Below are 27,976 nucleotides of genomic sequence, written 5' to 3'. Positions count from 1 at the left end.
AACGGGCTCTCCTTTCTGCCAAGCCACGGTAAGGTAGCAGATGACAATCTCCTACAAGGAGGAAGAAACACTTAGGAGGTTTGTTTCTATTTTAACTTTTCATACTGCAATCTGAGGTTATCTGTTTACAAGTGTGTGTGTGTATGTGTATATATATATATATATATATATATATATATATATATATATATATATATATATATATATATATATATATATATATATATATATATATATATATATATACATATATATATATATACATATATATATATATATATACATATATATATATATACATATATATATATATATATATATATATATATATATTGTTGCGGGCCAGCGGGGTCGGGTGAGAAGACCACAAGGTGGGGGAAGCTACGTCGATTCCCACCAGACTTCCCAGAATTGTCGGCCATCGCTCACGGATAATTCCATGACGCGGCAGGTCGCTTAACCGACTGTGGACGCCAATAACTCAACCGCATGACCTAGGGTCCTCCCGCCTATGGAATCGGGTTAACTAATCAACCACGCGGTTTAATTACCGGGGAATCACACCCTCGGTACGCCTTGTCCGAACCGGATCACTCTACCGGATCAGATCACCTTTCCTGGACCGGATGCAGCCGCGTGACACTGCCAAGAATGTACCGGCTAGAAGGAACGGACCATTGGGAATAAATACCTGGCTAAACCTGGATTCGAACCATGCTGGACCAATGAGGGAAAAGACAAAGGTGAGCTGGGAACATTTCTACAACAATTATTTATTTACATCAAGCGAGGAAAAGCATGTGGCACAACAAAGGTTTGTTGGGTATGTAACGCAGGGAAAGAGAAGAAGGGTGTGGGGGGTGCGACAATTATGCAAGCAACTTACTAAAGCAGACACAGTGCAGACTTGACGTGGAATTATTCACAGTAACAACAATAAAAGATTTTCTACATGCTTACTTAAGAGACAGGAACCAGCACACTCAGACACACACAGAAAAAGAAACCCCAATGAAAGAAAAACACTTTTGCAGCCAGGGAGGGAGGGGGTTGAGGTTATAGTTCTCGGTACCTGGGTGTTTCGGGGGACGGATGCTCTGTGGTGCAGAACCCGACAATAGCCACATCGCTCTGGCCACAGCCGCACGTGTGGAGATCGTGTTCTGAACAGGAGGAGCTTGAATGGAGAAAGGAGGAGTCCAGAGGGCGAGGGTGCAGCAGTAGGCGAGACCAGGCAGGAGGCTTGGTCGAAAAGCAGGAAGCGAGGTCATGTGGGCGGTAACGAGATGTAGGAACACTGACTTCTTCTACAATTCTCAACACACTTCACTCCTTCAATTCCTCAATTCCCTTATTCCTTAATTCCTCTTACATGGAGGATTTCTCCGTGCTTTATAGAGCCCCAGGTTTGGGGAGGGGCCATTCCGAATCCGACGTCATTGTCTGAGTCGGGCATTCCGACTGGCTCTGACCCCTCACCTGGTCTGCCTTCCTGGGCCGGGCTTCGGCCAGACACCGGTACACTCCGCCCACCTGGGTGCTAAGCATACGTGACTCACCACCCACGTCTAGTTTGGAGTAGACGGTGGAAGATAGAAAAGCGCTTGTCCAGCCCAAAGTGCATGTCAGGATTTTGGCTCAGGAGTGATCGTTGAGGAGGGTACCATGGGTCGTCACGCTATGGTATGCGAGACGAGGGGAGAAAGCGAGGCAGAAGGCACCGTGGGAAAGAAAAGGTAGGAATAAAATGAAAGGGAAAAATGATTTAATAACCTAACTATAGCCCATCACAACGCACTTCCTTGTCTTCCCACGACACAAAAGGAAGGCGTCTATCTGCACGTATATTAATGGCATAACTAACTCGGGACAACGATCTGTTGTATGCATGTGGTTCCAAGAATAGCAACAATATATATATATATATATATATATATATATATATATATATATACATACAAATGAAACATACACACAGTACCTATAGAAAGTCTGCACCCACTTTCAAAATTCTCACCTTTTGTTGCCCTGCAGCCTGGAATTAAATTACATTAAATCAGACCTTTTCCACCTTTACTTGCACATCGTAACCCACAACTTCCAAGTGAAAAACAAATTATACAAATTTCAGAAAATTAATTAAAAATACAAAACCGGAATATCTTGGTTGGATAAGTGTCCACCCCCCCCCCCCCTTTTATAATAGCAATTATATATTAGCTCAGGTGTAACCAATCACTTTCAAAATCACACACCGAGTTAATATGCCTCCACCTGTGTTAAATTCGAGTGATTCTGATTATTTCAGAAGAAAATCAGCTGTTCCTGAAGGTTTCCTCTGCTGGGTAGTGCATTTCATGGCAAAGATGCAACCATGAGAACCAAGAAACTTTCGAAAGTTGTGAAAAGGTACAGATCAGGGGATGGGTAAAAAAAAAAAAATTTTAAAAGGCCTTGAATATCCCTTGGAGCATAGTCAAGACAATCATTAAGAAGTGGAAGGTGTATAATACCACCAAGACCCTGCCGAGATCAGGCCATCCCTCCAAACTGGATGACCAAGCAAGGAGGAGACTGATCAGAGAGGCCACCAAGAGGCCAATGGCAACTTTGAAAGAGCTACATTCCTTTCTGGCAAAGACTGGTCACTGTGTGCATGTGACAACAATATCCCAAGCACTCCACAAGTCTGGCCTGTACGGTTGGGTGGCAAGAAGGAAGCCATTACTCAAAAAAGCCCACCTTGATTCCCATTTGAAGTACGCAAAATAACACTGGATATTCTGAAGCCATGTAGCAAAAAATATGTGGTCTGATGAAACCAAGATGGAACTTTGGGCTGAAATGCAAAATGTTACATTTGGTGCAATTCCAACACAGCACATCGCCCAAAGAACATCATCCCTACTGTGAAGCATGGAGGTGGCAGCATCATGATCTGGGGATGTTTCTCATCAGCAGAGACTGGAACTCTTGTCAGGATAGAAGGGAAAACGGATGGAGCAAAACACAGAAAAATCCTTGAGGAAAACCTGCTACCCTGTGCAAAAAAGCAAAAAAGCTGAAATTGAGACGGAAGTTCACCTTTCAGCATGACAACGACCCGAAGCACAAAGACAAAACTACACTGGAGTAGCTAAGGAACAAAATGATAAATGTCCTTGAGTGACCCAGTCAGAGCCCCAACCTAAATCCAATCGAAAATCTGTGGCACGGCTTGAAGATTGCTGTCCATCAACGCTCCGCACACAACTTGACTGAGCTTGAACAGTTTTATGAAGAAGAATGGGTAAATATAACCCAATCAAGGCGTGCAAAGTTGGTGGAGACCTATCCAAACAGACTCGCATTGCTGTCAAATGTGCTTCCACCAAGTGTTCACTCCAAGGGGGGGGGGGGGGGTGGTGGATACATATTCTACCATGATATTCCAGTTTTGTATTTTTAATTAATTTTCTGAAATTTGAAGAATTTGTTTTTCACTTGGAGTTTGTGGGTTACGATGTGTAAATAAAGGTGGAAAAGTTTGATTTAATGCTATTTAATTCCAGGCTACAAGGCAACAAAAGGTTTAAATTTTGAAAGGGGAGTAGACTTTCTGTAGGCACTGTAATATATGTATATATATATATATATATATATATATATATATATATATATATATATATATATATATATATATATATATATATATATATATATATATATATATATATATATGTATATATATATATATATATATGTATATATATATATATATATATATATATATATATATATATATATATATATATATATATATATATATATATATATATATATATATATATATATATATATATATATATATATATATATATATATATATATATATATATATATATATATATATATATATATGTATATATATATATATATATATATATATATATATATATATATATATATATATATATATATATATATATGTATATATATATATATATATATATATATATATATATATATATATATATATATATATATATATATATATATATATATATATATATATATATATATATATATATATATATATATATATATATATATATATATATATATATATATATATATATACACATATATATTGTTGTGGATTTCCGCCCGCCGGCGTGCGGACGACCGCTTCGAGTTAATGGCGGCCACTCTCGCCCACCGAACGGACAATCTCGTCGCAGCCTTCCGGATCAAACGCCAAAATCCCGCGACGGGTGTGTTTTAAGCACACCACAGCCGAGTCAACACTTTACCCGCGCTACAGGGTCAATCGCCGAATTGTCGATATACCTAATTAATCGCGCGGGCAGACTACCGAGAGACTGTACCGCAACGGGGCCCGCTTGGAAACGAGCTGCTTAAACAGCTCGCTTCGTTTTGGGATAACCGAGCGGGGTATTATCGCGAGGCCCCGTTGGACCCGACTCTATGATCGGTTATTTCAAAACCAACTATTATTCCGAACTCAATACGGCAGTTCAATGCAGGAAAAGGACGCGACGAACGGGTTAACATTTCACACAAGCACATTTATTTGCACACACAACACATATGCAGTCATGTGTGCAATCAGGCGAGGCAAACAAAAGCAATGCAATGTACAAGCACTTAATGAATGGGGGTGGGGACAAGATGTGAGCAAGAAAAAGAACTACCACCATTCTATTAATTACGTACACTTATACAGTTCTACCTAAAGACATGGCGCCACAACCTTCATTCAAAAGAAACAAAGAAAAACCCCAGGAAAGACGAGGGGTAGACTGGACCTCTTGGGTCTTTATTTCACGGAGCTGTGATGACCGCAGAAGCTCTGTGAGGCTGGGCTGGTTACCTTCGCCTTCGAGGTGCCTCGCTGGGGCGACCCGTGACGTCCCGTCCCCACAGCAGCTGTCGTGACCGTGGTCCGGCCCAGGCCCCGTCTGACGGCCTGGTGATTTGGGCCCAGCTGGCAACGCCTCAGAGGAACGAATGGGTCTTTTGCTATTTCAGAGTTGATGCTCTCTTTAAGAGCCCGTCTGTCCCTCAACGCCGCTCGGACTGTCCCGAAGCCCGATCACCTCGGACCGTTCGGTGCTGGTTGGCGACCTCTCTCCGGTTCTCTCCACGTCCCACACACGAATGCGCAGTTCTGTGCAGCATGGCTGGCCTGTCTGGGCTCCCAGCTCCGTCTCCTCGGCGAACCCAGACCTCCACTGCCCTCCACTGGACTCGAACTTTGCTCTTCACACCACTCCAAACCCCGACTAACTCACTGACTCGGCGCTCTGCGCACTTCTCTATAGGGTTTGTGAGGCGAGGTTTGATCTCCACTCTTTCACCTCTGACCCCCACTGGCTCCGGCCCTCTCGATCTCCTGATCCAAATTCCGAGGCAAAGCTCGGGGAGAGCGGACGTGGTAGAGATCATCGACGCTGAAAGGAGAGCAGACGTGGTTGAAATCACCGTCGCTGGCAACGAGGAAACCCCCGCGTTTGTTTGCAGCGATCTCGCCGTGGCCGGAACAACGATGGTGGCGCCCACAGAGCCGAAGGTGAAGCGATGTTGTTTGTTGTTGGTTATTGAGGGAGATGCGGTTTAGGAGATGGTGGCTGTGGTTGGCATCGTGGAGAAGGTGGTTGTGTGAGGGCAGTTGTGGAGGAGGCGATTGTTGTGGTTGAAATGCGGTTGGCGCTGTGGAGAAGGTGGTTGTTGTGGTTGAAATGCGGTTGGTCCAAAATAATAATAGCAAAAGAAAAACGGCTAACTCAAAGATCACAGCCTGGCACACGAATAATTGCCTGTTAGACATCGGTGGGGAAATCTATCTGAACACAGACTTATCGACATAACTGATCTAAGGACCTATTTGGTGCTCTGTGAATTTCCACAACCGTAGCAATATATATATATATATATATATATATATATATATATATATATATATATATATATATATATATATATATATATATATATATATATATAATGTCATTTATTTCTAATTACCTCCAACACCGAAGGTGAAGGAGATTATGTTTTCACCTGTTTGTGTCTGTCTGTTTGTGTACAGGCTATCTCAAAAAGTTGTGGACGGATCCGGATGAAATTTTGCAGACAGGTTGCGTGTGTGACAAGGACTAACCGATTCGATATTGGTAAAGAGCTGGATGCAGATCTGACTGCTAGAATTTTTTAAAGTGATTCTTCACCAATGAGAGGTATGACCAAAAACAATATATGGCATGATGTCTCAAAAAGTTGTGGACGGATTCAGATGAAACTTGGTGGACACGTCGGGTCTGTGACAAGGAAGAATTAATTCGATTTTGGTGAAGATCTGGATCCGGATCAGGATACGAGAATTATTTAATTTTTAAAGTGATTCTTCACCATTGAGAGAAAGGGCCAAAAACGATATTGTAGTGTATACCATGATATTTAAAAAATTGATGACGCCCAATATGTTCTCGTGGATCAGGCATTACGTGGCGGAGGTATGCGCTCCACCAAATGCCCTTGTAGTTTCATTTATGGAAGCTTTCCGCAGTTCTGTGATTTTTCTGGTATATCGGCTTTGATGTCCTTCGACAGACAAAATTACCAAGCTTTCTCATTGTCTCAGGTTACTCACCTGCATTACAAAAAAAAAAAAAAAAAACATTTCATTTGTTTTCTTTCATTTATTTACATTTTCGTTTATGGATGTTATCCGACTGTTCTGTGATTTCCTTTCAGGTGTACTGGCTTCGATGTCTATCGGCACACAAAATTTCAGCTTGCAATGTCACCCATAAGGCATTGATCTTTAATATCAGTCAATCAGTGGTTAGAAAGATATAGATATATATATATATATATATATATATATATATATATATATATATATATATATATAATAATGCTGCCAATGACACCCCACTGATAGTGAGTTGTGAACCTGTCTGCCACAACAACACCTTTCCTTCACCCATCAGCTGCCATCAGGGAGTGTTGCAGTCAGATATTTCTGATGGTGAGGCTATTTAATGCCATGACATGAATCATAATGCCATGGCATCTCTCTTGTTGCAAACTAGCAATTCATTTAACCATAACTGTGGGCTTGCAGTTCATATTAGGATGGTCACCAGTGGCTGAAAAAGTGAAGATGCCGACCAGTTTCAGCCTTGTCGGGCCATCATCAGGGCAGCACATCACATTCCCAACCACGGAAGGGGACAGTTTGTGGTTATATGCTTGTCAATGACACCCCACTGATTGTGAGTTAGGTCAGGTGTGGGAGCATGATTGGAGCAGCGTGTTGCCACATCCATTTTCCACCATACTCTAATGACCTCCGTCTGGCCATCCTCCAGGCAGATGCCTGGCCCATCCCCATCTCTTTGAAATATCGCTCAACCTGCTGCAATGATGCATGTGCTCAGCTTGGTGGCTTTCTCCTCCAACAAGGCTTCTTCACCAAGAGAATATGATGAGCAGCATCAGCATCAGGAAAATGAGCCACATGTCCATATAGCCACAGCTGATGGTCACAAATTCTACAGGTAGCATTCTCATCTCAGTCTCTCTCAGAAAGCGCTTATTAGACACAAAGTCTGACCAGCGATAACCAATAATTCTCCAAAGAGACCTGGTACCAAAGGAGTTAAGTCTGTCTCAGATCTTTGGTCAGAGTCCAGGTTTCACATCTGTTGAACAACACTGGATGGAAGCATCAAGGACTTTAAAACGCAGACTTTCGTCCTCCTGCATAGGTACCAACAGCTCCACGCCCATGGTCCAGTGAATCCACGACTCCCCAGGCCCAACCCAGACATCTATCAACTTCGAGCTTACAACATGCGAAGACATGAATATCACTGCCAAGTTCAGTGAATCCTCTGTAACCTCAACATCCTCACCACGAACAGATACAGACAAGATGTCATTGAAAGCCTGGATCTTAGTTTTGATCCAGTGCCTACATATATATATATATATATATATATATATATATATATATATATATATATATATATATATATATATATATATATATATATATATATATATATATACATATACATACATACATATACATACACACAAATAAATAAACACATACATCGACATACATACATACATACATACTGTTATGTGGCGCCTTCAAAACCTCGAAACGAGTGTTTGAGTGTTCCAAAGAGTAGCACGGCAGACAATAAAAATGAACACTTTAAACTTTTCAATCAACTGAGAACCAACCAGATGAACCAGCGACATACAACAGAAGGAATTTTTACAATGCAATTTATTTAAAACCCACTGTTAACATGTACTCATATCTATCAGTAAGAATGCAATTACAATTCAATCCCAATTAATCAGTAACTATAAACTTCGTCACAGGAAAGTACAAGTCACGGTCAATGCTTAATCACATCAAAGTTACACACATATATTTCAATTCAGTTTCAAATGCTTCAGCAACTCTTTACAAAGGCAATTACTCTCTTGATAAAGGCAACTTCACATTCCCGTGTTAATACACCGCCTTTTTATCAGGATTCGTGCCATGAACCAACGGTAAGATCTTGCAGTGTCCGAACGTGCAATGTCAAACCTCTTGCCATGTCAAACAAGCATGCAGATCTGTGAACCTTTTGCCATGTGTAGTTTTACTGCGTAGATGAAGCAAATATGAACATGAATGGTCATGCAGAAACGAACCTTGTAGATTAGCAGTCAGGTATTAGTGTGGAGCGTGCGAGCCCCTCAGCAATGCTCATGCAGTATGGATCTCACCACGTCTCCAGCCGAACCGCGAGAAGGCACGAGGTGGAGGGAGGAAAGACTTTGGCGCATGCTGTGTTGCGCTTCGTGAGCACAACCGATCGGCCAGCAGTGGTGAAGCCGTACACCAGGTCAGTGGTCACCGTGTGCTCAGTGCAAAACCTCACGAGACCGCCACTGTCTGTCACCCACTGCGCCCAGCACTCCACCGTTCCAAAGCTCGGTACGCTGCTCGAGCTGGATCTCTGGATCACCTCCAAAATCACCATCGAATTGCATCTGTTTCTCCTTCCTTCGTTCGATCTTTCTCATTTCTTTCCTTCTTTTTGCCTTCTCCTGATCGCTCCTCGCCTCACCTTTTTCTGTCAAACTTGCAAGGTCAATCTCACAGCAAGGTGACACTATCTGAATCCAAAGATTGACCACAGTTTAACCATTGGTTGAGAGCATCATTTCCATAACAAAACGTTCACCCAATTCGTTCACACCATGTAATGCCCCTGTTGCCCAAAGCATTCAACCTTAACACCAATCATCTTCAAAGCTCTGTTGACCATCCGTCTCGATGTCACTGCTCATGATGCATACTAATGTCTGTGCACACATTCTTTGTCCCACTTTACATCTCACTTAATTACTTCACTGAAACTAGAGTTGCCTTTTGTCCCCAAATTATCAGAATCATGTCTTAAACACAAAACTTAACATTTCCAATTATATAGGATTTATATAGGATTTACTCATCCAAAACAATACATATATTAACTCATTCAGCACCTTTGGGGCCCTCGTGAGGATATCCTGCGTCTTCGCAAAGTTGACTGCACCATCTGCGAAATCAAGATCAGAGATCTTGATATTCCCAGATGATGCACTGCAGTTTGATCTCTCCAACATCTTCCCTATAATCCAGCCCATACAAGTGTTGAAAAGTATGGGGGTCAGGTCACACCCCTGATGAACTCCAGTAGCAACTGGAAATAAGTCAGAGATTGAACCACCACACCTTACATTACTCTCAGTAACAGAGTAAAGTTCAGACATCAGATCGATCAGTTTTGGTGGGACTCCCTGCACAAGTTCCTCTCTCCTCCTCAAGGTCCATACTCCACATGCCTACATGCCCCGGTGCTGCATTCATTCTTCACTCACCACATTCACACACTGAAACTTTTTCACTCATTCATGTCTCAAGTACACACGTGTGCAGGCTCACCCTCCCCCACAGCCACACCAGATGGTACGAGTCTGGTAGCTTCGATGTTGCGGCATGGCATTGAACCACACACCATGGCTCATGGCTCGCATACTGGCAATGTAACCTCCACTACACCGGACCACACCGTGGCCTGGGGCAAGGATTTGGACAGTTCGCTAATGGTACCCACACCCCACGCACACACCTCTCATACACTATCACATGTGAACTCACCTGCGAGTTTGCCTTCTCCCCTACCTGGACCAGCATGCACGAGCCATGTGGCTTCACTAACTTGGTGCGTTGAGGCACACTGCTCGCACAGCGGCCCTGCCGTTTCCACCACACCTACCCTTACCGTGACCTCAGACGCAGGTTCTGATGGCTTGCGCGGCACAGGACCCACCTTCTCGCCCTCTCCTGAGCTGGCACACATGGGTGGAGTGACCTCAACCTCCCATACCAGAGGGTCTGTGGACACCAAGGTGCGCATTTTGCACATCGGCGGTTCAGTGTCGGGAGCGCACACCCATGTCACGGCAACAGATTCAGGCACAAGTGATTCACTTGCCGGCTCCTTCCCACACCCCACTCACTCAACCAAACATGCAGACCCACATACCACCCCGTGGAGACCTCCTGATCAGATATCTGTTCACTATTTGTGTGTATGCCATTAGTGATGCATTACAATTGGCCCATTGCAGCATTTCTTAGAAGCATTTGTTATTTCACCATTACCCAGTTGTCGAAGGCATTTGGCATATTTCTCGCCATGCTACTCAATGCCGCCGAACTGTACTCACATATTTTCAGGTAGCTCTTAAATGTATGCCTGGTGTTGGCTTAATGGTTCGGGTGGCGGGCTTTGGATCCTTGGGCCCCGAGTTCAAATCCCGCTCAGCTGTTGAATTAATACCAGGTGGGGTTAACTCGGCCTGTCATCCTTCCGAGGTCAGCAAAATGAGTGTCAGCTTGCTGGTATACTGTGTCGGAGTGGCGACCCATCCAGGAATGTGCCCGATAGCCAAGGAGACTGCTTAAGCAGCACCAACGCTCTGCACAGAGTAAGGTCCCAATCTCCTCCTCCTCCTCCTCCTCCTCCTCCTCCTCCTCCTCCTCCTCCTCCTCTTAAATGTGGAATTGCTGCCACATTGCAGAGCATTTAATGGATGTATTTCTCCCTGTTAACTCCTGTGGTGACGTGCGTGCCCTGTTCATGTTCTCCCCTGCATGTACCTCAATCTCCTCCTTTTCTACCCATAGTGGGGCAGATAACAGCAATTTTTGAGAGGAATCGTGCAAATGATGATACAAGCATCAAATTTGGCACATTTGTTCTCCAGGGGATTCCAATCAAATCTGCCTGATTGGCCATTTGAAAATCCAAATTTTGAAAAGAAAAAAAAAAAAACTTCAAAAAAGTCAACATCACCAATCAATGTTGGATGCTGGCTGAGATTGGTGAATGTTTCAGAAACATCAACAAAGACGTTCCAAGTCTGCCATGCAGTTTTCTTCCCTTTACCGTGGAAGGCAGACATGACGTCACATCCAGTGAATGCATGGAAGTATGGGATCCCTCCAGCTTTCTCAGGCCCTATTGCAGAAACTACCTCATGGACTGGAATCCATCGCGCCTTGGCTCCTTGGCCAAAGGCAATCCACATGTTCTCAAGACCTAGTCTCTGTAAAGATGGCAGTCGAGATATTGCTATGACTAGTACGTCCGTGTCATTAGCCTTAATGATAATGGACTTGCTACCATCCGTCGTTGCATCCCTGGCGTGTACAAATATTCGAGTGTCAGCTTCTTCATGACAACATGGAGACACAGCATCCAGTGACTTCCTTGTGTTGCTAATGGCATCTTCTCTTTTTTTGACAATGACTGTGCTTGTCGTCTGTGTTTCACACATCTTTTCCGCAAGGAAGTGAAACAGCTCAGTCTTGTTGCTGTCATCTCGAAGAAAGCTTCTCCAGTTACTTGGGGTCTTACTGGTTCCTGTGACTCTTCCTCTGATTCCTTGCCCCCTTTTCGACCTTGCCTCGGACTTCAGACTTGACTTCTTGTACACATCAAACACTACGTCCACCCTCTCGTACCTGGCACCATAGGATTCCACCTTTGGGATGATGTCTTCTTTAGCATAGTCATCAAATATCTTTTTAGTGCATGGAGGTAGGGCATTGATAAGTGCTGAGCCATCAATGATGACTGCATCTCCCCTTGGTTCTCTGTCTGGGATGTTTACTTGCACTTCAAGAATTTCAGCCAGCTGTGACTTCAAATTTTTTTTGAAGATTTTTTTTCTTTAAATTTTTCAAAATTTGGATTTTCAAATGGCCAATTGGGCAGATTTGATCGGAAAGCCCTGCAGAACAGAAATGCCAAATTTGATGCTTGTATCATAATTTGCACGATTTTTCTACTATCTACTACACTAACAGATAATTTAACCCTCTGGTGCTACATAGAACCTACTCGCCATTTCTCTCTCCCATTCGAACACCATTTTATTTCCATTCGCCTCTGTGCTAGTTTCAATTCCCTGGTTTGGTTTTAAATTCATTACCACATCACCAGAGCTGGTCAAAGGGTACGTCGTTTTCAGCCCTGTCTGTTTGCCTGTCTGTCTGTGAGCAAGATATCTCAAAAGGTTATGGAGTGATTCAGACAAAATTTTGTGCACAGGTTGGGTGGGTGACAAGGACGAATTGATTCGATTTCGGTGAAGATCCAGATCCAGGCTGAAAACCATGTGTGGACAGATATTTTAAAATGTGGATGAATTATGATTTTAAAAATTGGTGGAAGAGGTGGGAAGGTGACAAGACAAAGCTAGTTTGATTTTGGTGTGTGACAATGACCAATGGTCTGGATGCATACACAGCCTATCTGTGAGATCCAAAACGTAAACTGTCCTGTTTAGCAGTGGTGCTGTTCTACCAAGTGCTGTTCTAGTTTACCACTGTCTTTGTTCGTCTCACAATCTCCTGCACTGGCTCTCTTGCTTTTAACTTTTTACCCTTTTCAATCCTACTCCTGACACCAATGTAACAGTTTAGCAGCCCCAACCCACTGCTCAGGTTTGAATCCGGTGAGTCGCTAAGCGACGACATCAGTCCCCCGACCCAGAGACTTCCCACCAGATCCTCACATCCAAAGGCTCCATTATCATGCAGATTGACGTCCCTGTGCTGGGCAAATGCCGTGCCGGGGCAATCGCGGGAAAGGTTTTATCTTTGGCCAAACTGACCAATATCCACGTGATGCTGGGGACTCCAACGGTACCAGACTGTGATCATTCTCTGCCATTAACAGGATTATATTAGAGCCACCAAATGAAACTGTCAGAGCAAGCAGGATGAGATTCAAATATGTATAGGTTCAAATTCAAACATGACCATATCAGGTTCCAATATGTATTCAATAAATGCACATAAACAAGGAGCAAACAACCTATAACTCAACAATCCACTTACCCTTGCATGACACTCACACCCATGCCTTGATCAGAAATGTACAATCACTGAACAAAATAACTATGCGCTCACATTGCTCAACGGAGATACAATAAAAGGAAGGTGAGACACCTGACCTGACCTGGTGGAAAGGCTTTTGAGGAGCCCACTGCATCCCTCGAGAGGGTTCAAAGAGCTGAAGGCCAATGGCTCCTGAAGAGTGTGGAGGTTGCCCCACGACTGTGGTGGTTGGTACCCTAAAACGCTCTGCTCTTCATTGTGTTGAGTTGTCTGGTACCAACCCGTCAATGGCCACAAGATTTGTGCCAACAACCCCCCAATATGTTGAGATATTCAGGTCTATTCGGAATGACGACACACCAGAACGTCCACACCAGATCCATCTGGGATCAGCACATCGTCGAGGCACACAGGTCAGAGCGGTGAGCAGGTCGACGAGGCATCATTGATCTCGATGCAGTCACAAGCAGTCCAAGGCAGTGCCATGGAATTTCCGGCAGTCCCACATAATCGCACAGAACAAGTGATACATCACCTTTTATTCTTGTGCTTGGCCATTAAAGCTCCCTTTTTCCCTTCCAGGATCCAGGATCCACTTCGATCACCCCAATTGGTGGAAATATTCAGGGGCATCCAATTTTTTCAACCCGATAGATCCATTCCCCTGATTTATGGCATTTTCAAGGGGGCAGGGCATCTCTACGGATGCTCTTGCCAGCAAGAGCTCTTGGCATATTGGAGAGGGGGGGGGGGGACAAAGTAAGGGAGGGAAAGAATGCAAGGAACAAGATGGAAAAATGGCTCTGTGAACAAACACCTGGGAGGTGAAATATATTTATATATATATATATATATATATATATATATATATATATATATATATATATATACACATACATACTATGTACACAACGCATGTCTCTTCACATGCAGTATGATATGCTTAACTAGACAGATACAATACTTAAGAAAAACTGGCACAATACTATAGATTATTTAGCCCCGAAGGATATTTTCCACAACAATAATGTAAATGGAGCCATTTTGAATGTGAAATGCTTTTTCACACCCAAGAACAAAGAAAATTTCGAACTTGGCTTTGTCTATGATTGAACCGCATATTCTAGCTCACGAGTCATTGACTTCAAACACTCGGCCATGGTGACCTTTAGACGATAAACATCGGGTTTTTATTATTATAAAGAGACCATCCTCATGAATGGGATGAGGAGGAAGCAGGACTTGTAGCACTACTGAACACACAAACAAACAAACAAACAAACTAGAACGGGCACTCATGGAGCGCATACCTTCGCCGCCACTACTTTTTTTGTTCTTGGTATGAGTGTGGGGAACTGGTTTCATATGAATGGTCTTATGACACAAACCACATATCTATAATATCATGACCCCCCCCCCGACTTTCGGGGGCTACAGACTAAACAACAATCAACTCACGTCGTTTTGGCGCGTCTTCACTCGCAAGCTCGGTGAATACAACGTTTCAACAAGAGAAGGTAATCTTGTTTGATGCTGGTTTCATGCAAATCGAATAAGAATTGACTGAGTTATTCCGGAAACCGCATATTTTTCAAGGGTGTGATCCCCCCCCCCCAACATTTTACCCCAACCGGTGACATGTGTTATGATGTCATTGTGTCACAAGATTGGGCATTAAATTCTGAACATTTTGGTGCTGGGTTCATGTAAAGCGGACAAGAATTGACCACGTTATGACAAAAACCGCATATTTTTCAAGGTCGTGACCCCCCTGACCTTTGACCCCTAACCGGTAACAAGAGTATGGGCGTCATTGTGTCATATTGCATATCACAAGATGAGGCGTTGAATTCCGAACATTTTGGCGTTAGTTGCATGCAAACTGAATAAAAATTGACCGTGTTATCGTAAAAAGACGATTTTGACCTTTTCGTGACCTTGACCTTGACCTTTGACCCGAACGATCCCAAAATCTAATCGAATGCTTCCTGGCTAATAACCAATCATCCCACCAAATTTCATGCAATTCGGTTTAATACTTTTTGAGTTATACGAATCACAAGATTACAAATAAATAAATAAACAAATAAATAAATACATGCCGACCAAAACATAACCTTTCACAAAATGCGAAGGTAATAAACACTGTGAATTATATCGAGAATGATAAACAAAGAAATATCGAAATATATAAAAGTATAATGTGCTGAACAGTCAGAATTTCATCAAAGTGTTTGAGACGCCACTCGGAGATGTTGAACACGAAATCATAAACTAACTGACTAACTGAAACTAATCATCCCCAATATTTTCTACGAATCTGCTTATTTTACCTATCCCAAAACCCTATCTATCCCTCATCTTGCCTTATCTTTTACATGCCCCTCTTAGCCCCTAACCAATTACCCCACACTATCCATGAACGTTGAGACGTTTGTTTGTGTGTTTTACAGCAGCGTCATTGTAAACACGTACTCTGTCTTGCTTCCTCTTCCTCCAGTCCTTAAGGATGGGCTCTTTGTGAGTGTACATTAACATGGACATATGCATATACAAGAGCTGACAGGAGAGCCAAGAGGTATGAATACTCCCCTCTTAGCTGTCCATCCTTGGTTTCAATCCCGACCCAGCTATAAACTCTCATCCTGATGTTTTGCAGGCAGGGCTAGGCATCAATGTGGACGCCGTCCATCAGATGGATGGTTAAATCGAGTATCCCATCTGCGAGCATGAGTTGGTTGGTGGATGTTAAAGACCCACGGTGTCCATAATGAGTGGGTAAGATCTCTTCGGCACCATGAACAAATTTCAAATTCCTGCCCCGATTGACTTTCTACTGGCAAGGCAACTGAAAAGTACCCCGCGTAACCCTTTCCAACAAACTGCTTCGGCAGCAGAGACGCAATGTCAAGAGTATGCTACATATCATATCATATCATATCATATCATATCATATCATATCATACATTCATACGTATGCTTACACATGTATATGTGCCTTGAAATTAGGAAAAGGATCATACTTTATTCAAAAATTAAAAGAAAACAAATTTTATTTTATGTTTTCCTCTTTGAATATACATAATCATGTAAACTTTCAGTACATGTCATATAAATATGTCATTGTCCAAATAAAAAAAAACAATACTGAATGAGTAGTGCAATTGGTATATCTGTGTTTAAGCTTTTCAAGATACCTGAGTGGGCATCTCGACAGCGATCACCTCGTAATCGAATATCCGCAAAGAATCTCGACTCAGCAGCTGCAAAGGAAATCGATGCATCACGTCTCCCGCTTGTCTGCATCGGGTGAATCATGCAACACAGCTTATTGGTCAGGGAATTTATTATCATGGAAATCGCGACATGTAATGAACCCAGGAACCTGTCTCGGGAGAATAAAACTATAGGTTTTGGTTGTTTACGCTTTGCAAGAACACCTTCACAGAGTGACAGGTAAACACATACGAGACCTTTTTGACGTCCATCACCAAAGTAGCTTTGGCCGTTGATCACACCCTGAATGCTTCAAGTGATCACAACCTTGAAGGCTTTCACCTCCACGGTGAAGAGCGGGTCGTTACCATTCTTTATCACTGTTCGAGTCTTCATTCCCGCTGCGAAGCTCATACGTTTCGCCCTGAAGATGTCAGCATGGTTTGTCCTTCCCTCAAAGTGAGGGCCTGCTGTATTTTCAAAGGGCAAACCAGCTGTGCATATACCATCTGGCACAACAGATGCTGAACTTCACAGGGAGAGGTCCACAAACATTTTTATTTCAACTGAAGTATGCCCACAAATGTTTCCTAAGTTTGCAAACAATGAACTTTGGTCCATTTTCAAATCGAGAAAAGCCTTTTGTCTTGTTGCATTATTGCTACACACAGTCGTTTTGTTTTTGCTTCCAGGATTAATGTTGATTCGTAAACTACTCATCTTTTAAAATAATATTTTAACGAAAATAATTTATGACACATATCTCCCAAAACAGGGAGATGAAAGACAAGAGGGAAGGAGTAAGTGGACAGAAGGACATGGAAGTCACAGGATTTGATGCGCGTTCATGACGAGTTCACTCCTCAAATGACGAGAGAGGGGGGAACATGATGGAAGGTGTAAGTCTTAATGAAAGCTGGAAAAAAAAATCTACAGCAGATCAGGCCTGATTCTTCACGTAGTGAGTATGCTGTATACAGTATACAGGGAGTTCCAAAAATACCTGGTCAACTTTGGTTGTTACTTTTATTTATTTATACATTTATTTGGACATTTATTAACTCGGTACACATACACACAATCACCCATCAATGCTGAGGCTGCCTAAAAGTCCTGCCAACATCCCGAGACCCCTCTATCTCCATAACTTCCAGGTACCGATCTAATTCCAATTTAAACTTATCTCCTGTTTCTGCCGCCACTACCTTTCCAGGGAGACCATTCCATGCATTAACTACTATGAGTAAAAGACCCCTACCTTACTACTGACTTAACTCTCCTCTTCTTTACTCTCAGGCCTATCTGTCTGGCCCTATCACTGTCTACTCTCCTGTATAATTCACCTGCACGTATTTTATCGATACCTTTCATTATCTTAAACATCTCTATCATCTCTCCTCGTAACCATCTCATTTCCAGTGTATAAAGCCCTGTCCCCTTCAGCCGCTCCTCATAGCCAAGTCTCGCTAGGCCCGGAATCAATCTCGTAGCCCTACGCTGAACCCTCTCCAAGGCATCTATGTCCTTCCTGAGTTGTGGTGACCAAAACTGCACACAATATTCTAGATGTGGCCCTCACTAAATTCCTGTACAATGTTAACACCTCCTCTTGATTTAAAATGATCCCCCTCCAAAAACAACCTAAACCCCGATTTGCTTTACCTATAGCTGCCCGGCATTGTGCTGCCTGTTTACCTCCCATATCTATTACCACCTGCAGATCCTTCTCCTGTGTGACACACTCCAAAATTACCCCTTGCATCCTGTAATCTCTATTTTCATTGTTCTTTCCCATCCCCAACACCTTATACTTGCTCAGGTCAAATTTCATCTGCCAATCTTCTCTCCTGAATCTGATCACCACCCCCTCTGTGGCTGTGAGTGGGAGAATAAATATACATACATACATATACCTTACATCAGGCTTTGTGTCACCTGCAAATATGGAAGCTTACTCTTCACCCCATTATCCAAATCATAAATGTAAATAATGAATAGTAATGGCCCGAGTACAAATTTCTGAGGTACCCCACCACTTACATCCTCCCAGCAAGACATCCTTCCACTCACAACCACTCTTTGCTTCCTACCACGAAGCCTGTTTGCAATCCAATTAGCCACCTGACCAGTCACTCCACGAGCCCTCACTTTGGCTAACAACCTCCGATGTGGTTCCTTATCAAATGCCTTCTTAAATTCTAGATTATACTATGTCTGACATTATATCATGCCTGGTGTCAGCTTTATGGTTAGGGTGGTGGGTTTAGAATCGTATGATCCTGAATTCAAATCTCACTCAGCTGTTGAATTAATACCAGCTGGGGTTGACTCTGTCTGTCTTTCTTCCGAGGTCGGCAAAATGAGTGCCAGCTTGCTGGTATCCTGTGTCGGAGTGGTGACCCGTCCAGGATTACGTCCGATATAGCCAAGGAGACTGCTTAAGCAGCACCAACACTTTGCACAGAGTATGGTCCCAATGGATGGATGGCTTATATTGTCTCGATATACTTACTATATCATGATATGATGCCACTTGGTGTGCACAAAACTTTATGAGTTTCTGTATCACATGAACCATCAATACACTTCAATGTGAGCTCCGTTTGGTGTGAGTAGGACATCAAGGTGGGACTCGAGTTCTTGCCATGTTCGGCTCAGCATGTTTGCGTCCACCAGCGTTTCCTTTTTGTGGAGGATACAGTGACCTCAACAATTTGCATGAACATGTAGTAGGGAGGATTCACCTTCGCACAGATTGAAGACCTGCAACCTGATATCAGTTTTCAACAGGACGGCACTCCCCCTTATTGGGCCTTCGTAGTTCGAGCCATCCTGAATGAAAAAAAAATCCAGGTCACTGTGTTGGCCGAGATGGACCAACCGCCTGGCCCCCACGATCACCAGACATAACCCCCCTTGATATTTTTCTGAGGGGGTTTGTCAAAGATGTTGTCTACAACACCAAGGTGTCAAACCGGCAGGACCTTCGTTCTTGGATCACAGCTGCATGTACACTGGTTTTCCTCTTTGAATATTATTCTTATTATCCACTATCAACCCCATTCTGATGGACGTGGTCCACTCTCAACGCCGTTCTGGTGAAACAAATTATTGGGACATCAATCGAGAACCTCACAAGCGAGCCAAGCATCATGATACGGAGTGTGTATGTCCTTTACAGACAGCAGGAGCCTTTTTACCTGTATCCAAAAAGGCTTCCTCGATATTAGACAATTTGGTGGTGGTGAGTTTACGATTTGAAAGAAAGGGAGGTCTGGGTTACCCAGCATCTTGGAGTACTCTCTCAATACAGCTGCATCCCTCCTGAGGTTTGATGGAGGTATGCTGCACAGTGCAGACAGCCAAGGGAGAAGTGTCGATTTAATCGTCCCACTGATTAATCTCATTACCATGTTGAGCTGCATGGCTTCAAGCTTAGTGTGTGGGCTGTTGTACGAGACATGACAGCAACACTCAATCCTGACCTATCCCTATCTATCTATCTATCTCTCCTTTTGAAGAAGTTCAGTGAATCAGACTCTTGGGTCTCACCATCAACCATGATCTTTATTGGGCAAACCACACTTTTCAGCTCACCTCCAAGGCCACTGGGAATCCTCCATCATGCAAAGTCCTTCCTTGACACACCTCAACTTTTATCCACTGACAAGGATTTCATCCGCAGTTTGATGGAGAGGTGCTCTCCCCTCTGGGCTGGTGCCCCTACCTCACACCTTGCTTAGCATGACACAGTGGAAACCAAGGCCTTCAAGATCATTGCAATCTCCCATGCCGAAACTGAGTCCATGGGCCTATCGCTTTCAAATCACAGACAGGTCGGTGGACTCTGTTTTCCACTTTCTGGTCTTGCACCCTTTGGTCTTCCTGTGCTTTGTACCCCCCACTCCCCAGGTTTCTGTATGGTGCACATGGTCCACCATCAACCCCATTCTGGTGAAATGACTCAAAATCCAGAATCAATGCTCACCTCCATTCATTCATTCCTCTTTTATCTGTCTGTGGAACCACCTCCCAAAATTCTATTCAATCTCGCTCCTCTCTCCAAGTTTTCAAGACACCTGTTCACCACAATCTCAGATCACCCTCCTCCCATCCAAAAACCATGATCTTTTCTACCCCCATTAACCAGTTTTTCCTTCTGTATCATCTTGTCCATCCCATGCATCCTACCCTACCCCTTATTTTACCCTCGTCTCTTATTTGTCAGTCTCCCTGTATTTTGTCCCTCAATCCTGTTGTTGGTGTTTCCCCAATCTTTCAACTGTTCATTTTGTTATGTCGAGTCCTGTTCCGTTCTGTGTTCGAGCTCTTCCACAAAACTTGAATTTGTGTACAATTAAGAAACTGATAAATTTATCAACATAACCTTGAAGAGTTATCAATAGGAAACAAAAAACCCATCATGAATGACATTCCAAAAGGGTCTACCTTCATGGTCATGATGAAGCTTTTCAAGTTTATGGTCACAATGTTTGGGTAATACGCAAACTCAACAGCAGACTGAAAAGAAGCTTCCAGGACTCTCAAGCTCACTCGGATTGATCGATGGGCAAAACCAAACAAAACAGATAAAAAGTAATTGACACATCTCTTGGAGCCATGCTGGGGTAATGCGTCTCGTACCGACAAGGCAACAGAGTTGATGCGTTGCAAGTCGTACGTCTTGTGCTCTCCGCCGTTTTCAACGTTGATAATGCTGCCGGCTACCTGAGCCAACCTGAGCAGAGCCGTCTTGTTGTGTGGGACGTGTCCAAAATTGTCTGCCAACAAATGTGAGCATTACCACAAAATTAATGCACCATAATTTATTTCTTGGCAATTTGTAATTGTTTCAAAACAAAAATTACTCAGAGAGAGGCATGTTCCAACACGAAGCAAGTGTCCGCGTCTCATCAGCGAATAAATATCAATCAGCTTCACCATTCCATTTAGTTTTTCAGTTCACTTCGATTATTAAAGTTTTGTCTTTCACGTCACACAGTACTGAACAAGACGACAAAAGGAACATTACATGATGGTGAACATCTTCTTTCATATGCAGCAAATAGCTGCAGATATCATCATTCTCTGGGGCTGCGCTCTGCCACTGATGCAGTGGCCCTTATAAGTTACAGCAAGAATTAATAATTTGTCCTTACTGTCAGCGATAACTCGCCTACTCTTAGTGAAGGACACCAGGGATCTTTTTAACATCCAACAACTAATACTGGCAGATGTCCTGTTCCTCACCCAACCTCACATCCATCTGAAGGACAGCACACACATTGATTAATTTTACTGCCTGTGAAATACTGGGATGACAGTTTTCAGCTGGGTCAGGATTCAACCCCAGATTAGATAGCTCAGCCAAGCAAGTGTGCATACCTCAAGGCTATCCTTCCAGCCTAAGGTGACTATGATTCAGTGATACATCATCAGGTATGAGAAACATAAGTTGTTCTTTGCTTCCAATGCTTTTCACTCCGAGCTGCCATTATTATTATTTGCATACTTGCTGCTCTCACATGATGGAGTTGAGCAATAATCAAAGGGAAGGTGCAGTTTAAATGTTGGAATAGGTGATAGTTCATATCTGTAATATTCAACTTTTAAATATTTAGACTTGGATGAATGATGAGTAAACAAAAACAGTTCTAACTTGCTATCTGCAAGCGATCACGCAAGGTTGACACCTTTTATTCTCAAGCATGTGACTTGATTCACAAAACCATCTAAATTGTACCATAAAGCACAAGGACCACTCAACTGAAAACACTCAGGATATCATCATAATTGCATCAGTACACAATAATTTACATCAAGCAAATTACTTTTCTGGAATTAGCTGTTAATTGATGAAGTAACTGACTGTTTTATGAAGGGATTGGGTGATGCATTGCATTGAGGTTTTTTTTTTAATATAAATATTGTCACCTTTGATTGATTAGTTAAACATGCAGTTGAGTTTTGCACATATATTATCAATGTGAGAAGCAATAATACAAATAAATCAGAATTGCTTCAGCAGGTAACGCACCAAATTCATAATTTTTTATTAGAGGTGTAAATACACCATTTCTATTACAAGTACAAATACACAATTTTATTACATGTACAAATGTAAAATTTATATCAGAGACGTTCCAACATCCCAAGCAGTTTAAATATTTATTCCTCCTCACCTGAGGATCATAAATCTTTCCTTAAACATTTACATCCAGAAAATGGATCATCTCTGTGCCAACATACCTGGTATATTCTCCCCGAGCGACTGTCCCGGATATTCCCTGAGATTTTCCTCCCACGCCTCATCATAGGCTTCTTCATGGGGAGACAATTCGGAGGTAATGTTCACTCTGGGAGTCTCACGGCCAGGGGGGAACAGCACAGTGGCCGTCACTTTGAGTTTCCTCTATGTAAGGTGAGAGTTGGAGCAGAGATGAGACATAATCGGTTCTGAAGGATTATGGAAAGAATCAGGTAGCAAGCTTCTTGGCTGTTCGTCACTCATTTTCATTGAAATGATCTGAATGGTTCTTGTACTCAACAACAATCATACCTTGCTGGGCTGTTCTTCAACCTCACACTCCAACTGGTAATCTGCACCTTTGTTATCCTCCTATGTACAAAAAACAGGCACGCAGACCCCAGGAGAGCTCCAGCTGCTGCTCTGCACACATTCTGGGAGGACTTTATCTTACACTTAAACACTGTACTGGTGATTTTGCACTTGTTGGTGGAGCATCACATATGAATAACAAAAGAAGAGATGAACAAAATGACGCTGGTCAGTGCATAAGAAGAAGAAAATAAAAATCTCTCCTTACGTTATCCTGTAACTGCCCAAAATATTACAGAATGCACTGTTTTGGACAAATTCCGGCTTGAACTTGTTTTTCTAATGTTGTGATCTTGTCTACCGTTGTCCATTTCCTCGATTCTTGCAATCATTGCATGCTTGTGATTTCCCACAATGCATTGAATTTGTTTAATATATTTCAGTCAGATTGTCTTGTGTGTCCATGTCATTGTGGATGTTATTTCCAAATGTTTGTTATTAATCCACGTTGGAATTAGTCTGAAACGGTGGCTTATGGTTTGGGGCTCGTCCGTCCCTGCGTCCGTATATCGGACATGTATGGACTGATTTTGTTCAAACTTGGAGAAAAAAAAAACATACATGATGTTTTACATACATCATTTTGTTTCACCATTCGATCAAAGATGGCGGACTGGTGGCCATTTTATTTGCAAAACCCGATGTTGAACACGTCCTCAACCATTTCTCAGACATGCATTTACCGATCTTGTTCAAACTTGGCACACAAATAAGGAAAGGTGGCTTACGTGAGCACATCATTTGTTTTCCAGATCAGATCCAAGATGGCCGACTGGCAGTCATTTCGTTAGTTAAACGTGTCCCCAACCATTTATCGGACATCCATGGTCCAATTTTGTTCAAACTTGGATGATGGCAAACATGTGACCTCACTTTATTTTGCGATCTTATCAAAGATGGCCGACTGGTATACTGGCGGCCATTTTAGTTGTTAAAAAAACACAATGTTGAACATGTCCTCAACCATTTCTTGGACATGCATTTACGGATGTTCTATGTTTTTTCATACCTACACCATGAAGCATCTTTCATGAAGATTAAAAAAAAAAATTTGATTATTCTTTCAATTTCAACCCAACCTGAAAGTACCGTTTACAAAGACGAATGAGACAGCATTTTAATTTTCTATTGTCAACAGGTATAGAATTTATTTTGTACATATTATTTTAAAGAATGCCTTGCAATTATGTTTAATATTCTTCGCCGTGTCCTTCTCACACTCTCTTTTGGGTTGCCGAGATATTCTTAACTAGCCTCTCACTCCAATATTGATATAAATCCAACACCAATCCTGTTATTTATCTATAACAGTGTGTGTGTGTGTGTGTGTGTGTGTGTGTGTGTGTGTGTGTGTGTGTGTGTGTGTGTGTGTGTGTGTGTGTGTGTGTGTGTGTGTCCTCCATAACTCTAAAACCATAAAACCTAGCATCCCCAAACTTTGTCGGCATACTAAAGGAACTCCAAGGGAGTGCTTGAATGACAAATGGGTGTTTGGATCCATTTAAACATCCCTTTTGAAGATAATTAATGGCGCTATTTAATTATCCTTTATCAAGGCTTTATCATTGGTCAACCCCTGAGTCAGCCGTCCGTCAGCTCGCTCGGGTCTTAATTCGCCATTTTTTTGACCTGCTCAACAATGTCTTGACTTGGAATTGGCCGCAACGGTTTTTTAACGATAAAGTGCTCAAAAATAATATTTTCACTTTCCTCGTTCATCTCATTGAATCTCATCATCATTCCTACGCATCGCAAGATACATCACAATGCTGATAAATTTCTGGAGACGTCAGTTTTCATGGCTTTATTTCATTTCTGCACATGTGATATGTTCAAGAATCTCTTAACCTGAGACAAATTCAAAATTTAAATGACATAATTGACCTTAGCGACAATTCCAACTGCTACAAAGAGTGTTCATTTGTCCAATTTGGACATTGTTTGACACTCCGGGCATTTCCGAGTGTTGGTATTTTTTATTTTGTTTCTGCACTTGCAATAAGCTCGAGAATCTCTTAACCCGAGCCAAATTTTACAATTTGAACTGCGGAATTGACCTTAACAGCACTTCTGACTGCTGAAGAAAAAAAAACCTGTTCATTTGTCCAATTCGCACATTGTTTAACACTCCGCATGGTGTTTAATATGACCAATCAGTGATCGCTAATCGCTTGTCAAGCCTGCTGTTCCTTATCAATTGTTTTGTGGGAGTGCTTGCTGAAGTGATTAAGCCACTTGGCGAGCGCTCCACAAGCTGCTTGGATGTCAATCTGACAGCCATGGTGATACATGGAAAAAGTACCTGCACTGTCCTTCTGCACTGTGCCTCTGCAAAAATACATTGATCAACATACAAAGTTCAGGCCCCACCTGCCTGTTTTGCGCCCCACGGTGTTGTGCGGTGCCAAGCCTGCCGTTCCTTACCAATGGATAGAAGGAAGGAATGGTTGGGATGGAGGGAATGGAATGATGGAATGGATGGATCTATGGATGAATGGACCAAAAACAATGCTTGCAAACCATGGCGAGACAGTGGATGGTGGTGTAAATGACTTTTTTTTATCACAGCTGTTGTCGTTTTTGAAATTTATTTTTACAAATTCACATTCAAGACAATGTCAGGTGATAATATAAACATGTGTTACGTTGTCTAAGTTAAATCTGACCAAAGTTTAAAATGGAACCTTCACTTCAGAGCGGTCATGCTGAACACCGCCTGGAGATGCACACCCTGGTGGAGTACTTTTGAGGTTATTAGGTGAGAGTTGTTTCCAAAACCTAAGCTCATTGTTGAAGCTGCAGGGAATGCAATGGCAGACGAAGAAACAGCAGGTGTGAACTCATTCATTCAGTTGTGCATTTACATAAATCTTGCAAACATGAGCCAGCCCTTTAAATCTGAACAGCAAAATTACTAAAACCATGGGGGCTATGACATTTCATGTCTTTTTCAACGTGTTTATTTATAGAGAGGATGTTGTGTTATCGTTGCTGCGCAACTCGAGTTGGCATAATGATCTGGGTGACTTCAGAAATGACACGGGATGTCAAAGGGCGGAGGAGCTCCTTGTGAGCCAACGGCCATCCATATTTAGTGCCCAACTGTGTCTGTGGACGTCCTCCTGCAGTTGGGTTACTTCTTATGAGAAGGTTGGTGGCAGGATTTGCACTCCGGCCACAGTAAAACCCTTCATTCCGAAAAACACAAAAACGCAAAGACATCTGAAAACCCACTCAGTGGGAGTACCTCCTGTGCAGCTTCCCTTCGCAGGGCAGCTCACCGGATGATGGGATTGAGGAAAAGCCATTGGGACCCCCAATCTTTGATGATAGGAGGGAAACCACGGGGTAATATTCCCGGGTCAGATTGAGTGAGAGTGTGTCGAAGTGGTGCTGAGGTGTCGTCCACCAGACGGCGGTCTCCTTGGGTCAACCTGAGACGGTACCTTTGGGTGGGTGCCTGGAATGTCCTATCCCGAAAAGAGGATGATCACCTGTCTCTGTTATCATCTGATCTCAAGCGTTTGGAAATCGGTATTGCAGCTCTCTCTGAGGTTCGGAGATCGGATTGCGGCGAGATCATGGTGGGTGGTTACACCGACTATTGGTCTGGTCGCTCTGATGGTTACCATTCCCAAGGAGGTGCTGTAGCTGTGTACAATAAGCTGACTCCAATGATAATTGAGATAACACCGGTTAACGAGCGTGTTATGAGACTAAGGATTCGTCACTCCTTAGGTGTCATTTCACTGGTCTCTGTTTATGCTCCGACTGAGGCGAGTGATCTCACCGTGAAGGACACATTCTCCTCCATGCTCGAGTCTATGGTTGATCAGTGCCCCAGAAGAGATACACTTCTAGTCTTGGGGAATTTCAAGGCATTGACTGGAACTGATAGGGATGGTTATGAGATGTGTGTTGGTCCCCTTGGGTCAGGAACTATGAACCTGAATATCACTAAGTTCCTTGACTTTGCAAGAAGTCATTGCCTTAGGGTGGCGGGTTCATGGTTTCAGCGCCCACAAGCTCATCGCTGGACTTGATATTCCAATTCTGGCGGTGTGGCAAAGGAGATTGACCATGTCCTCGTTGATGGTCGCTGGAGGATGATACAGAACTGCAGGGTCTACCGGAGTGCCCAGTTCCTCAATAATGACCACCGGCTTGTTGTAGCAACTCTGAAGTTGTACCTTAAGTCCAGGAGAATGGTACCATCCCAGCCTAGGCTGGATGTTGGCTAGCTCAAGGATGAGAGGGGAGCTGATGAGTTTGCGAACAGGCTGAGTGGAGATTTGGGGGGGGGGGGTCTGGGTGCTTTGGGAGGTCCTGAAGAGTTGTGGAGTGCCTTCAAGATCACCGTCCTTGATGTTGCCGGTGGATGTCTTGGAACTTATCGTAGGGCAAAGAAGAATTTTGTCTCTCAAGGGACACTGGATACCATTGACCAGGGCCGCAGGGCCAGGCTGAATGGCAGAGCTGAGCTGTTCAGGGAGCTGAGGCGTAAAACTGTACATGCGCTAAGGGTGGACAAGGAGGCCGAGGTGCGAGGAATCTGTGAGGGGGTAGAGCATCACCTGTGGTCAAGTGATTCTCATCCTGCTAACAGGGGAATTCGCGCATTGCGTTCATCCAAACCCATCCCTCGGTGGACTGCAGTTAGAGCAGAG

General features: G+C 43.0%; 1 protein-coding gene across 3 annotated transcripts in view; it reads right to left on the bottom strand.

Annotated features, from left to right (window-relative positions):
* Positions 1-27,976, bottom strand: part of LOC147012868 (latexin-like) — a 56,964-nt gene that overhangs the window by 366 nt on the left and 28,622 nt on the right. For 2 of the 3 annotated variants that reach the window (XM_085854195.1, XM_085854197.1), the window contains exons 3-7: positions 23,250-23,309; positions 22,940-23,102; positions 21,335-21,471; positions 16,672-16,737; positions 1-51 (exon numbers count right to left, since the gene is read on the bottom strand). The exon at positions 1-51 is cut by the window's left edge and continues 366 nt beyond it. In XM_085854195.1, the coding sequence (XP_085710321.1) occupies positions 1-51; positions 16,672-16,737; positions 21,335-21,471; positions 22,940-23,102; positions 23,250-23,309 (477 nt within the window). Of the gene's footprint in view, positions 52-13,384; positions 14,201-16,671; positions 16,738-21,334; positions 21,472-22,939; positions 23,103-23,249; positions 23,310-27,976 lie in introns of those variants that run through there. The other variant, XM_085854198.1, reaches the window with a different exon arrangement.

Source organism: Eptatretus burgeri, chromosome 14 (assembly GCF_056783735.1).
Source record: "Eptatretus burgeri isolate ZD-2024b chromosome 14, Ebu_testis_v1, whole genome shotgun sequence".
NCBI classification, from domain to species: Eukaryota; Metazoa; Chordata; class Myxini; order Myxiniformes; family Myxinidae; genus Eptatretus; species Eptatretus burgeri.
This window is presented reverse-complemented; position numbering and strand designations above follow the sequence as displayed.